This window comes from Myotis brandtii, unplaced genomic scaffold, assembly GCF_000412655.1.
Source record: "Myotis brandtii unplaced genomic scaffold, ASM41265v1 scaffold72, whole genome shotgun sequence".
In the NCBI taxonomy this organism is placed as follows: Eukaryota; Metazoa; Chordata; class Mammalia; order Chiroptera; family Vespertilionidae; genus Myotis; species Myotis brandtii.
This window is the reverse complement of record NW_005370838.1, coordinates 1,088,641-1,102,947: the sequence shown is the minus strand read 5'-3', so window position 1 is coordinate 1,102,947 and position 14,307 is coordinate 1,088,641. Positions and strand designations below refer to the sequence as shown.

The 14,307-nt window shown below is 39.3% G+C and overlaps 1 protein-coding gene across 2 annotated transcripts in view; it reads left to right on the top strand.

The window, feature by feature from the left end:
• Positions 1 to 12,960, top strand: part of SEC23B (Sec23 homolog B, COPII coat complex component) — a 44,757-nt gene extending 31,797 nt beyond the window's left edge. For both annotated transcript variants that reach the window (XM_014530111.1, XM_005882449.2), the window contains exons 15-20: positions 76 to 153; positions 2,552 to 2,713; positions 5,084 to 5,170; positions 6,705 to 6,860; positions 7,266 to 7,331; positions 11,159 to 12,960. In XM_014530111.1, the coding sequence (XP_014385597.1) occupies positions 76 to 153; positions 2,552 to 2,713; positions 5,084 to 5,170; positions 6,705 to 6,860; positions 7,266 to 7,331; positions 11,159 to 11,248 (639 nt within the window). In that variant the 3' untranslated portion in view covers positions 11,249 to 12,960. The remainder of the gene's footprint in view (positions 1 to 75; positions 154 to 2,551; positions 2,714 to 5,083; positions 5,171 to 6,704; positions 6,861 to 7,265; positions 7,332 to 11,158) is intronic.
• Positions 12,961 to 14,307: the final 1,347 nt, after the last annotated feature.

The following is a 14,307-nucleotide window of genomic DNA, read 5'->3' as shown; positions in this document are numbered from 1 at the left end:
TCTTACTCCAAGGATTTTTCCAGGTGACACTAACTTAGGGTTTTCCTCCTGCTTTTTGCTGTTTTCTCTCAACAGTGTCAGAAGTTTGGACAGTATAACAAGGAAGATCCCACTTCTTTTAGGTTATCAGATTCCTTCTCTCTGTATCCTCAGGTAAGTAATATACATTTCTAAAATAATAATAGAAGAATAAATTGTGATAGAAATAAGACTTGCTGTTCTCAGGGCAAAGTGAAGACTTGGTATGTTTTGCGACTCAGGTTACAGGAGATGAAGGTTGTTCACTTGTCTCTGTGAGAGGCAGTTCCTGAGCCCTACAGAGACAGAGATGGCACGCAGAGAAGAGAAAATAACTGTATAAACTTTCATGGAAAGGCAAAACAGGATCGTTCTATAAGGCCCCAACAAATATCTCTAATTTGTAGAAGTTCTGGGTGGACAGTCATCTACCTCAGCAGCAAACAAACAAAAAAATGAAGCACACAGGAAGATGAATATAATAAAGGAGACCATGTTAATATGACATGTTTAATGATATTTCCATGGTTATTATGCTGCGTCATGACTAGGAGCAACAATAAGCAGCTTCTGTAAATAACTGCTTTTTGCAGAAACTCAGCATTTGGGAGCCATTGGACAAGGGAAAGGAGGGGTAGTGGGGGGAACTTGAAGTAGTTGTCAGAGATCTGGACATTTACCTTTTCTGAACCTTCATCCCCATTTTTAAATGAGGAAACTAGAGCTTAGTTCAGTGGGTGGCTGTGAGGGTTACATGAGCTGAGGCCAGTCAAGTATTTAGCGCTTTGTAAACGTGAGCCATGGCTCCACAGCTGGGGCCTGGGCCTTTCAGGTTGGGCTCCTCGCTGGTACAGCTTTTCCAGCACTGGAAGCAAACTCAACTTTATTTCATCTTCCCTCAGAGACACCTTTATGAGGAATAAATTTGAAAAAAGCGGATCTAGATATTCAAATGTGCATTATCCATTTCCTTGCTTTGGAAAGTGGACACAGTTTTCAATCATGAACTTGTATAGCTCTGATTCTTAAGAGTTAAAAAGGGCTCAGAGGTCACCTCACTCGACCCCTGGCCCAGGTAGGGCTGTGTGGTACCTGATGTGTGCCTCTTCTCCGGCCTGTGCCCGAGCAATTGAGGCTGAGCAGTGTTGTAGAAAGAGCCAGAATCAGGGCCAAGTCCCAGCACTGGCTCTGCTGCTGCTGATCTTGGATGAGGTCCCAGACCCCTGTGAATGCTGGTTTCCTCTTTTAAAAGGAAGGAGTTGGTCTGGAGTCTTTGTACAGCTGTGGAACCCTTCCTTCCAGAGGACTATCTTAAAAGCCAGTACATAAGCAGACAGACTTGGGTGCTGCTCTAGTTTGCCCAGGCACCACCCGACCCACTGGGTCCCACCACAGTACTCCACCACCTCACTCCCAGGGCCTTGTGGTTTCGCTAAAACTCAGGAGCATACATAGTATGAAAACCACTGAATAAGTTGGTTTTAAGATCCCCTCTCTTGGGGCATCTAGGATAGAGATCAAGAGCCCAGCCGCTGAAGCCAACGGTCTGCCACTTAGTAGCGGGTAGCCCTGGGCAAGTTGCCTACCTACCCGTTGGTTTCCTGATGTGTAAACTAGGGATGGTAAGAGAACCTACCTCATGGGCTTATTGGAAGGATTGCATAATTCTTGTCAAGTGCTTTATGCCTTGCACATAGGACGCATGGAATGTCAGCCGTGATAATCATTTAGGAACAATGCTTCAATATGTGGAATCTCGGGAAGCTTTATAGTTCTTAAGGTAGCTGATTTCCATGTTCTGGTAACTCTTCAGAGTGAGTTAAAAGTCTGCCCTCCACCTTCTAATTCTCAGGGTAAAGCACATACCTCTCCACCATCATCATTTTGTCCCTCTCTCCTTTACATACCTCACTCCACATACTAGCCTGTGTCTGAGCTCTAACCTCTCATTTGCTGTTACTGTGACGAAGTCTCCTGCTGACCCTCCAGCCCCACCCCATTGTAGCAGTACTTGCGTGTACAGGGGCTCAAAACATGCTGCCCCAAATGTGCCTTTTCCCCACTGGACTGTGACCCCTTTGACAGCAAACATTCTGCCTCTGCAGCCCAACCCAGTGACTCCAGAAATAAACACTTTATCTTGCCCATTTCATGTGGAACCTTCGACACACCCAGAGGCTTCCCCTACCCTTTAAAAATACTTTTTAAAAATTTTCTAATTGTTAAAAACACACAAAATTTACCATCTTAACCAATTTTAAATGTACTGTTCAGTATTAGGCATATTCACATCTGTGCAACAAATCTATAGACTTTTCATCTTGCAAAACTGAAGTGCTGTACCCATTCAGCAACTTCCCATTTCCCTCTTCCCTCAGCCCCTGGTACCAGCATTTTTTTCTCTGTTTTATGAACCCAGAGGCCTTTTTCTTAAAGTCTGGGTTCTCCTGCTTCGGAGACCTAAAGCAAGTCTACTCTTGGGTGTCTAAGGTTACAGCTGTATGTGTTTGTCTTTTTTTCTTTGTGAATGCAGTTCATGTTCCATCTAAGAAGATCTCCGTTTCTTCAAGTGTTTAACAACAGTCCTGACGAGTCGTCCTACTACAGACACCATTTTGCCAGACAGGATCTGACCCAGTCCCTCATCATGATCCAGCCCATTCTCTACTCCTATTCGTTCCATGGACCACCAGAGGTAAGGGTCTACGCGAATGCCTTTCTCCCAGTTAATTTTAAAGTGCTTATTTTTTGGTTATTAATTCACTTTTTTTTAAAATATATTTTATTGATTTTTTACAGAGAGGAAGGGAGAGAGATAGAGAGTTAGAAACATCGATGAGAGAGAAACATCGATCAGCTGCCTCCTGCACATCTCCCACTGGGGATGTGCCCGCAACCCAGGTACATGCCCTTGACCGGGATCGAACCTGGGACCCTTCAGTCCGCAGGCCGACGCTCTATCCACTGAGCCAAACCGGTTTCGGCAACTTATTTTTAACAGATTTTAGCAATAGGCCATATGTTGGACAAAACACTAGTAATTTCACTGACATAAATAAATATTACATATCTACAGCTATAGTGTACCTATTTAAATTCAGGTGTCACTGCTCATAAACAACATTCAGGGAATGATTAGCGAGTGATCACAGTGCATTGTTTACGGTAATTGGTTTTGTCACATGGTGTGACTTTCTACAGCACTTTTTTTTTAAAATATATTTTATTGATTTTTTACAGAGAGAAAGGGAGAGGGATAGAGAGTTACCATCAATCAGCTGCCTCCTGCACACTCCCTACTGGGGATGTGCCCGCAACCAAGGTACATGCCCTTGGCCGGAATCGAACCTGGGACCCTTGAGTCCGCAGGCCAACGCTCTATCCACTGAGCCAAACTGGTTAGGGCGGCACTTTTTTTAAAAAAAAAATTTTTTTTATTGATTTCAGAGAGGAAGGAAGAGGAAGAGATAAAAACATCCATGATGGGAAAGAATCATGGATCGGCTGCCTCCTGAAAGTCCCCCACTGGGGATCGAGCTCACAACATGAGCATGTGCCCTTGACCAGAATCGAACGTGGGACCTTTCAGTTCATAGGCTGATGCTCTATCCACTGAGCCAAACCGGCTAGGTCCCTACAGCACTTTTAACACGTGCTAGTGATGTACTTGCACTAAGCAATGCCCCAGCCGTGTGCATTTGCTTACTCTTGGCAACTGGTGAATGCGTGCACTTACTAGACTTATTCAGTATAAATTTAAAATTACTGTAATATATATAGAAAACTTTTCTATGAAACTAAATTTTTCATACATACTTAGTTTTAATTCCACAAATATGTCTATATAAGTAAAAACAGGTACACGAACTAATTTGTCCATTTTTAAACATACACATTTGGAAAACCTACTTTATCATATAACGGACTTTTGGCTTTTTTTTTAAATATTGATTTTTAGAAAGGAAGGGAGAGGGATAGAGAGATAGGAAGATCAATGAGAGAGGAACATCATCGATCAGCTGCCTCCTGCATGCCCCCCACTGGGGATCGAGCCCGAAACCGGGCATGTGCCCTTACTGGGGATCAAACCAGCGACCTCTTGGTTCCTGGGTCAACGCTCAACCTCTGAGCCACACCAGGCGGGCCAGACAGTACTTAAACATTATTTCTGAGTCTTAAATATATATATAGGAAAAAGTCACAGGCATGTAAAGCTATTATCTGTGGAAGGCAGGATTACAAGTGAAAAACTTAAAAAATGGGTAGGTACTTTTTTCATTGTGTTCAGATACTTTGACCCAGTAATTCCATGTCTTGTATTCTCTCTGAAGAATATATTCCTATATACAGAAAAGGCTTTGTTCAAAGAAATAGTAAATGAACCATTAGAATAGAAAATTTGAAAACAATCCAAATGCTCAATAGTAGGAAAAAATGTAATCTAAGAAATATTCAGTTTATGTAACATCATAAAATAGATACATCCTTACGTTAAAAACATTACATGAAAAAAAATTAAGATAAGGACTTTTCTAAATTACGTTTTCTAAAAAGTCCACAAGATTTACTAGTAAAAACTATATGGAAATAAACCAAACTATCAATATTTTTTGTCATTGGGTTCAGATTTCCTTTAATAAGTATAAGTTACTTTTATTACTGAAATGAAAATCATAAAAAAATATATTTTGCAGTAAACTTTCCAAACTTGTATTAAAAGCTGTGCTTTTTCATATAGCCATCCCTGTGTGTCATCCACAGTTGTAGTGGGTTTGAGAAAATGTGTCTCTGATAGATAAAATCCTTTGTCAGCATGAAACAATGTTTGGAATAACTTTTGGATCCTAGAGCAAAAGATGTCATTAATCTCCCTTCCCAACTGATGAGGGGTTGTTTGGAGCTTCTTTCTTTTACAAAGTTGAGACTTAGGACTGTTAAGTCAGGAAGCAGAAAGTGGGAATGACAAGAAGAAGCTGCGAGCCACCGCACCTGGTGCCAGTGGTTGCTGTTTTGGCCATGTGGGGACCAGGGAAGACCAATGTCATCTCTCTCCCTTTTTCTTTAGCCAGTACTGTTGGACAGCAGCAGCATTCTAGCTGACAGAATTTTGCTGATGGATACTTTCTTCCAAATTGTCATTTATCTTGGTGAGGTAAGATGATATTTTAATTTCTTTTCTTACTATTGTTTTTACTTTCTTATTAATTTAGGATTTTATGCATTTGCAACAAGAATCTGGGCTTAGGAAACCAATAGTTTATTATAATGAGTACAGTGGCTTTTATTCTAGTGAATAAAATATTTTTTCAGGTCCCTGGGGTATTTGTATATTAGTAATTCCAATGATATTTGCTATAAGTAAATCTCAGGTGGTCCTTTCAAATTACCATAAGTTATTGCTTTCTGAGTTGTCAGGCAAGATCCGTTACTTTTCCTCATTAAACTTATATGCACTATTACCCTTTCAGAGTTATGTTAGAGTTCGTAGTAAACACGTGTTTGGGACTAAAGTTTTTATTTGAGATAACGTGGCGCAGTGAACCTTAGGCTGGGCCCGTGGGCCTCTAGGAGGACTATGGATGGCTTTTAGGACAGAGTCCATTTCTTTCTCAAAGTGGCTCATTCCCTAAGAAAGGGAATGGTTCCTCTGACGAAAATTCTTTAACTGAGCATTATATTCAGGGAGATCCTCTTTTTCTTCTATTGTGAATTCATTTTCTAATACTAATGAGCATTGTATAACTTTAAACTTTTTTCAGCATATTAACACCCAGTTTGCCAGTCATGGTAAGCCATCAGTAATGGTCCTAGACCAAAGGCTGTTTGTGACCAGCTGCCTTTCCCACTGGTTCCTTTAAGAACAATAAGTTCATGCATTTATTGAGCATCTTCTGTTTGCAAGTGGTTGGTTCTAATGCAAAGACAATGTGACATCGTTCTCACCTTCCAAAGCTCTAAGTCTGCTGGTAGGTGGTGTTCTTATGACCCCAGTTAGCTTATGGTAATTTCCTCCATGCCAGCAGTCAGTCAAAAAATTAAGACCTAGAAAAGGGTACTGAAAACTCTCAGAAGGGAGAAGAGGCTGCAGAAAGAAGCATCTAAAGAGAATTCTCTTTCTGATATCAGATTAACAGTTCACATGTGAAAGCACTTCAGCTTATTTATAAAGATACTAGAGGCCTGGTGCACGACATTCGTGCACCTCAGCCCAGCCTGTGCCCTCTCACTGTCCGGGACCACTCGGGGGATGTCCGCCTGCTGGTTTAGGTTAGTGCTTAACGACTGAGCCACACCGGCAGGAAAAACTTGTTATTCTTCTCCCCCCCGCCCCCCTCAAAAAAATATATTTTATTGATTTCAGAGAGGAAGGGAGAGGGAGAGGGAGATAGAAGCATCAATGATGAGAGAATCATTGATTGGCTGCCTCCTGAATACCCCACACTGGGGATCGAGACTGCAACCTGGGCATGTGTCCTGACTGGGGATCAAACCATGACCTCCTGGTTCATAGGTGGATGCTTAACCATTGAGCCATGCTGGCTGTGCAAAACTTGTCATTCTTGACGTAAGGCTTCTTCACTGGAAGCAAGTTTGGGGGTGAAGAGGTGGTATTAGAATGTCAGAAGTGTCAAAGAAGGCTGTTGTTCCAGTGTTTCCACAGTTTTGGTTTGTTTGTTTTGGTGTAGACCATAGCCCAGTGGCGTAAGGCTGGGTACCAGGACATGCCTGAATATGAAAACTTCAAGCACCTTCTGCAGGCACCAGTGGATGATGCTCAAGAAATTCTGCAAGCGCGCTTCCCAATGCCTCGTTACATTAACACAGAGCATGGAGGCAGTCAGGTTGGTTTTGGTATTCAGTTATTTTTATGATATATTTTTATGGCTATAAATTCAAATAGCATGGTTAATAATTTGTTTTTATGATACATTTTTATGGCAAATCCAAATAGTAGCATGGTTAATATTTTATGTAGTGACATAAATTGACATGCAGATAAACTTCCAATAATGACTTCTTTTTAAATGAGCCGTCAGAATATGATAGTGTAAAAGTAGAGGATTGTCAAAATAAAATACATTTTGTGTTTCTGGAGCCCTAATAAATCAGCAGCTATTGGCCTTAAGCTAAAGAAATGGACTCCTGTGCAGTAAAAAATTTCTAACAAAAGAAATGTAAAACTTTCCCCCCCTAGTATACTAATATTAATGCCACTTTAATCTTTAAATCTTTTTTTTTTTTTTAAGGCTCGCTTCCTTTTGTCCAAAGTGAACCCATCTCAGACACACAATAACCTATATGCTTGGGGACAGGTAAGAAATTGTCAGGTATTTGGGGAAGTGGCCCGGCTACTTAAAAAACAAACAAAAAAAACCACTAGTTTCAAATTGGATTCTTTTTGGCACAGAGACAGAATAACTTGGGAAATTTGCTGGGGGGAAACTTTGAACACAGCTTGGGGTTTGTGGGTGTCTACCCAGTGTGGGATCTCTTTCTGCAGTACACAGCATAATATGACAGGTTCAGGCCCGAGCACAGAGCACCATAGTGTGGCCTCCATTGGCTCTCATAGACACAGCAGCATTGCCCCAAGTCCTCCCTCTCTTCCTTTGTCTTTTCTAAGAGGGCAAGGCAAAAGCATCACAAATGCTCACCATTGTTTCTTGTCCTCTTTACTTTTCAGCCTCTGGTTCCTTCTTTATCTAATTATTCCAACCATTTATGTCTTTCTCAAATGAGTCTTTTCTTTCCTTCTGTTTTCTTATAACATTTTTAAAATTAAACTTTTTTCGAGGTAATTGTAAATTTATATGCAGTGGTAAGAAATAATACAGAGATTCCCTATACCCTTTACCCAATTTCCCCCAATGCTAATATCTCTTCCTCTACCTCTCCCTTCCTCTCACTGAAATCAATAAAAGCATGTCCTCAGGTGAAAATTTTTTTTAAAAGGTGCTTTTATCTTTTGTTGGATTATGTGGTGTGTGTATATTTCTCTCACTTGTAGCTTGTCTGTACATTCTCTTCACAGGGTCTTTCACATAGCACACTTTAATTTTTATGAAATCCACTTTATCAGTTTTTCCTTTTATGGATTGTGCTTTTGGTATTAAGTCTAAGCATTCTTTGCCTAGCCTTAGATCCTGAAGATCTCCTGTGTTTGTTTTTCTAATTTTATGTTTATATTTTAGTCCATGACCACTTTTGAATTAATTTTAGTATAAGATATGAGGTATAACTTTAATTTTTGCAAATGGATGTCTAATTGACCAAACACCATTTGTTGAAAAGGCTTAACTTTCTTCCACTGAATTGCTTGTATCTTTGTCACAGATTAGTTGGGCATATTTGTGTGAGTCCATTTCTGGGTTTTTTGCTCTATTGCAAAAAACACTATTGATCTATGTTTCTCTCCCTCTACTAACACCACAAAATCTTGATTATATCTGTCTTGAAATCAGGTAGACTGATTTTTCCCCCCTATATTGTTCTTTTTCAAAATTGTCCTTGCTATTCTAGTTTCTTTGCTTTTACATATGAATTTTAGAATTATCTTGTCTATGTATGTAAAAAATCTTGTTGGGGTTTTGATATAATTTCATTAAACTTCTACATCAATTGGAAAGAATTGACATCTTTACTATATTGAGTCTTCTAATTCATGAACTCAGTGTGTCTCTCCATTTATTAAATCTTTTTTTGTTAATATATTTTTATTGACTTCTGAGAGGAAGGGAGAGAGGGAGAGATATAGAAATATCAACGATGAGAGAGAATCATTGATTGGCTGCTTCCTGCACGCACCCTACTGAGGATCGAGCCTACAACCCCGGGCATGTGCCCTTGACCGGAATCGAACCTGGGACCCTTCAGTCCCCAGGCCGACGTTCTATCCACTGAGCCAAACCGGCCAGCGCTTTAATTCTGTTTTGATTTCTTTATTCAGTGTTGTATATTTTCACTTTTTTTTGTTTTAGTGATTGTTAATGGTATTGTGATTTTTTTAAAAAATATATTTTTATTGATTTCAGAGAGGAAGGGAGAGGGAGATAGAGATTGAAACATCAATGATGAGAGATAGTCATTGATTGGCTGCCTCCTGCATGCCCCCTGCTGGGGATCGAGCCTGCAACCTGGGTGTGTGCCCTTGGCTGGAGTTGAACCCGGTACCCTTCAGTCCAAACCAGCAAGGGCTGGTATTATTATTTTAATTTCAGTATCCAAGTGTTTATTTCTGGTATATAGAAATACAATTGATATTCATATGTTTATTTTGTATCCTGTGACCTTAATAAATCACTTATTACTTCTCTGGGAGTTTTTTTGTAGATTCTCTGGGATTTTCTTTTTTTTTCTTTCAGAGAGAGGAAGGAAGAGGAAGAGAGAGATAGAAACATCAATGATGAGAGAGAATCATCAGTTGGCTGCCTCCTATATGCCCCCTACTAGAGATTGAGCCTGTACCCCAGGCATGTGCCCTGATCAGGAATTGGACCTTGACCTCCTGGTTCATGGGCCAAGACTCAACCACTGAGCAACACTGGCTGGGCAGTTCTCTGGGATTTTGTGCATAGACAACCATGCCACTTGCAAGTGGGGAGAATATCTTTTCTTGTTCTATTGTCCATTTTCAATTTCATTGATTTCTACTTTAATCTTTATTTTCTTCCTTCTGCTTGTTTTATGTTTATTTTATTCATTTTCTAAGTTCTTGAAGTAGAAGCTTAGATTATTGACTTGAGACTTTCCTCTTCTCCATTGAATTCATTTAGTGCAGTCCCAAGTCTGAGATGTATGAGGCAAACAGAAAACCCAGGGAATTTACTGCTGTGTTGCTCCTTGGATCCCAGGGTCCCTAATTTGTCTACTATCTTCTCTCTACCTTTCAGAGTCTTCTTATGTTTGTTTTATATAAAATGTCCAGGGTTTTTAGTTATACCTAGAGGAAGGAATAGGGAAAGTACATCTACTTCTTCCTAGAAGTCTTTTTTAATTTTAATCTTCCAAAATTTTTAAATTATAATAGTAGTACAGCCCAGCCGGGGTCACTCTGTGGTTGAGCATGGACCTATGAACCAGGATTCGATTACAAGTTCGATCACGGTTCGATTACAAGTCAGGGCACATGCCCGGGTCATGGGTTTGATCCCCCATAGAGGGCATGCAGGAGACAGCCAATTAATGATTCTCTCTCATCATTGATGTTCCTATCTCTCTCTCCCTTTCCCTTCCTCTCTGAAATCAATAAAAATACATTAAAAATAATGGCAATACAATTTTCTTTTTAAATATCTTTTATATATTTAGGTGATATAAAATGTGTATATCAGGTGTATATTTTTTTTCTTTCTTACTTTTTAAAAAAATATATTTTATTGATTTCAGAGAGAGGAAGGGAGAGGGAGAGATAGAAACATCAGTGAGAGAGGATCATTGATCGGCTGCATCCTGCACACCCCCCACTGGGGATCGAGCCTGCAACCTGGGCATGCGCCCAGACCGGGAATCGAACCAGTGACCTCTTGGTTCATAGGCCAATGCTCAACCACTGAACCACGCCAGCCGGGCTCTTTCTTACTTTAAAAAAACAAAAAACAAATTTGGGGTCTTACTAGAAATCGATATTTCTATTCAGTTCTTTCCCTTAACACTAAATAAATTGTAAGAATTTTCTGATAGTACAAATATTCATCTTTTTAGTGGAGATACTGATTCACTCATTTGTGAATATACCATTAAAAAGCTTCTGTTGTAAGCAGGGCATTTAGGAGCATTGGGCTAGGTGCTGTGGCAGAGTAGTGGGGAAGATAAGAGGCAGGGTGTGCAGGCCTCTAGGAGTCTATGCCTGGTGGGGAGCCAGACTCTGAATGAGTCATTAGAACTGTGGAGAGAGGGGAAGTAGAAGAGCATATGTTCAGAACTGTCTACTGGCAGGGCGGCGTGAACCTAGCGGGTCAGGGGAGGGTTTTGTGAGGAATTGATGCTTTATTTGAATGAATTAGCTGGGCAAAGGATGGGTTTGATGGGAGTTCACATAGCAGAGGGGCAGCACTTATAAATGTTCTGAGTCCTTAATAATTCATGAATTCTAAATAGTTTTTAAGATACCTACCAATTAACCTTTATCATTAAATTTCAGGAGACAGGAGCACCCATCCTAACTGATGACGTTAGCTTGCAGGTATTCATGGATCATTTGAAGAAGCTGGCTGTCTCTAGTGCCTCTTAAGCTGGGCACGTGAGCTGGAAATTAAAGAAAACACTGTCCATTGTGTTCATTGTTGTTTATAAAAGCTTAATAGCATTCCTTTTACTTTTCTTGTGGATTTAAATAAATAATCAAAGGAAGTGTTGTATGTAACTCTTTATAATTTATTTGTATTATCTGTGCCTCTTTTCTTGCATTATAAAATTATAACGTCATACATGTTTTGGTACTTAAAAATGTTTATATGCTTTTTGTATTCTAACTTTACAGTCTATATAAAATCAAAGGTAATTATTTTGGCAACCTGTTTTGGTGAAAACCGTAATGGTCAGAAAGGAAATAAATTTGAATGACAAAAGAAAACACTGGCTAAAATAATGCTAATACAAATTTGATTTCCCGATGTCTGTGTGTGTATGTGTATTTTTTAAGTGACAGCCCCAAAATATATTTCCTATGCTTAATCCTCATTTTCTGTCTGTTAACAGACAAAGGAAAAGTTTGAAATAAGTGAAGCTTTGTTGAGGTAGAGTGGTCTAGAGTGGCACTGTCCCTAACTCACAACATTCCCTGTAAACAGGCCAGCCCAGGTAGACATAAGGAGTGGCTCTAATAGAGTGACAACACTTTATCTTGGGCACAAGTAAAATAACTTGAACAGGTACTGCTTTTAACCAGTTAACTGCCATGCGTCCAAAACAAACCATCCCCACACGCCACGGTATTTTGAATTTAATTTAAAAAAATCACCTGACTCTGGAGTTGAATAAAGGATGTCATCTTCTTGCGAGGTGCTTGGTTCGATTATTTCTTCATCTGATGCCATTTATGGGGATTGAATTTTATTTGCACAATATAACATATTACAACAATAAATTCAATGATAAAACAATAATTTTCAATTCTACAGAAATATCAACAAAAGCCAGTGCAAAATAAAAATAAACCGTCAACACGAAAAGCCTCGAAAACACTAAATTTTGTTGATGCTCCAAAGACGAAATATGTAAAAAAGTAACGAAGAATGCACACCATGTTTACCATTTTAGGCACGAAATTCATGATAACACAAACAAATCTCAAGTGTCACAATGAACAAAAAAAATCTCAAGCGTCGCAGTGTTTATCTCTCGCGCATCTGAGTGGCAGCCCTATGTATGGAATTGGAATTTCTCCCATATGCGCTGGAATATTTACAAATTTAAGTTACCATAATTTTGTTTACAAACCCAGAGATGTCACTAACAAGTCTGATTTTAAAATTGGGCGACCAGGGTTGATATGCAAGGTTTGCAGCTCTAGACACGCGTGGCGTGTGGGGAAGGTCCGCAGGTTGCGTCTGTAGACGCTTATGGCGTACAAAGGGTTAAATCAAAGTGTAATAGATGCATGGTAAAAGAAAAAAAACAAAAGCAAAAAAACTTAACCTAAAGAGCTTATAACCATATCAATTTCCTCTACTCCCTAAGCCCAGACTCTACTCTTCAGAGGTAACTGCTTTTAACCTTTTCTTTCAAACTTTTTGTTGTTGATGTATCAGTTTTAGCTAGTATATCTCAATTCCCATTTTAAGAATGAGGATTTTAATACCTTTCTATTCAGCTGTGATCAGCTATACTTTATTTGTATATAATCATGGTTCATAAAATTTACAATCTAATCTGTAACCATAGTTAATGTCTTTTATCTGAAACTTGATTCTGAAAGTTGAAAACTAATAAAGATTATCTGCATAGTCGTCGTAAATATTGTTCCTGTCTGAGTCAGGTAGTAGTAACTTTTTCTCCAGGGGTTTGATGTCCCAGTCCCTGTGCCACTTGAAGGACAACATCCCTAATGACAAAAATCACTTTTCCTACATTCTAGCATTCCACAGGTTGGTTTGCTTACCTTTTGGATTTTGACTTGATATTTGCTATTGTTTTCCCTAGACTTTCTAATTTTTGTTCTTTGAGAGAAGATTTTTGTTCTCTGTTAAGGAATTCCAGCTTCATATTCTACTGAATGGAGTATTCTTTAAAGGTTATTAATGTTCCCTTTAAACATAGGCCAATTGCTATTACAGCTATCATCCAGAAATTCCTTTTTGCTTGGACTCCTGGGTTAGTTCTACTCTCCTGTTCCCTAAGTCATTTTTCCATCTAACATGATTTTTCCTTAAAAAAAGTATATGGAAGATAATTCAATGAATCTTTCTGTCTTCATACTTGACAGCTTTGCTGAGTGTAAAATTCTAAACCCCAAATTATCTTTCAGAATTTTGGAGCAACTAATTCATGCAACAAGTAATTCTTATGTATTTGCTATATATAGGAGTAGTCTTCTAGGCACTGGGAAGGTAGCCAATAAGAAAAAAATTCCTGCCCTCATGGAGCTTATGTTCTAGTGAGGGAAGACCAACAAATGTTAGAAGTAAATTAAATAATTTATTAGAATGAGTGCTATGTAGAAAAGTAAAGCTGGGAACTATTAATTGGATGTTGGACCATCTGGATTGATTCTGATGCTCTGTCTTTTGAATTTGTATGTACTTACTGTCTTTTTGCCTCTGCTCTGCATTCTTGGGAGGGTTTCCCATCTTATGGTGTTTAACAGTTACATTTAAATGCCAAGAGCATTTATTTTCTGTAACTTTTCCATAGAATACTTTTCTTTTTGGATATAATTTTTAATTGAATTACATCATATAAAACTGTATACAGATGAAGGCTGAACCTTCCTCCTTGGGCCCTAGCCAGTTTGGCTCAGTGGATAGAGCATCAACTTGCAGACTGAAGGGTCCCAGGTTCTATTCCGGTCAAGGGCACATGCCGGGGGTCCAGACTCGATCCCCAGGAGGTAGCCAATCAATGGTTCTCTTTCATCATTGATGTTTCTATCTCTCCCTCTCCCTTCCTCTCTGAAATCAATTTAAAAAAAATTTTTTTAAAGAAACTTCCTCCTCGGGCCTTTCTGTTTCAAATTAACAGAAGAATGTGATAGACCCAGCTCACTCCAAGTGAAAATGAGGTGCAGTGCTGGGGGCAGACGGGGCACTACTGGGTGACCTAATGTAGAAGATGCGACTATTTCCAGGTAGA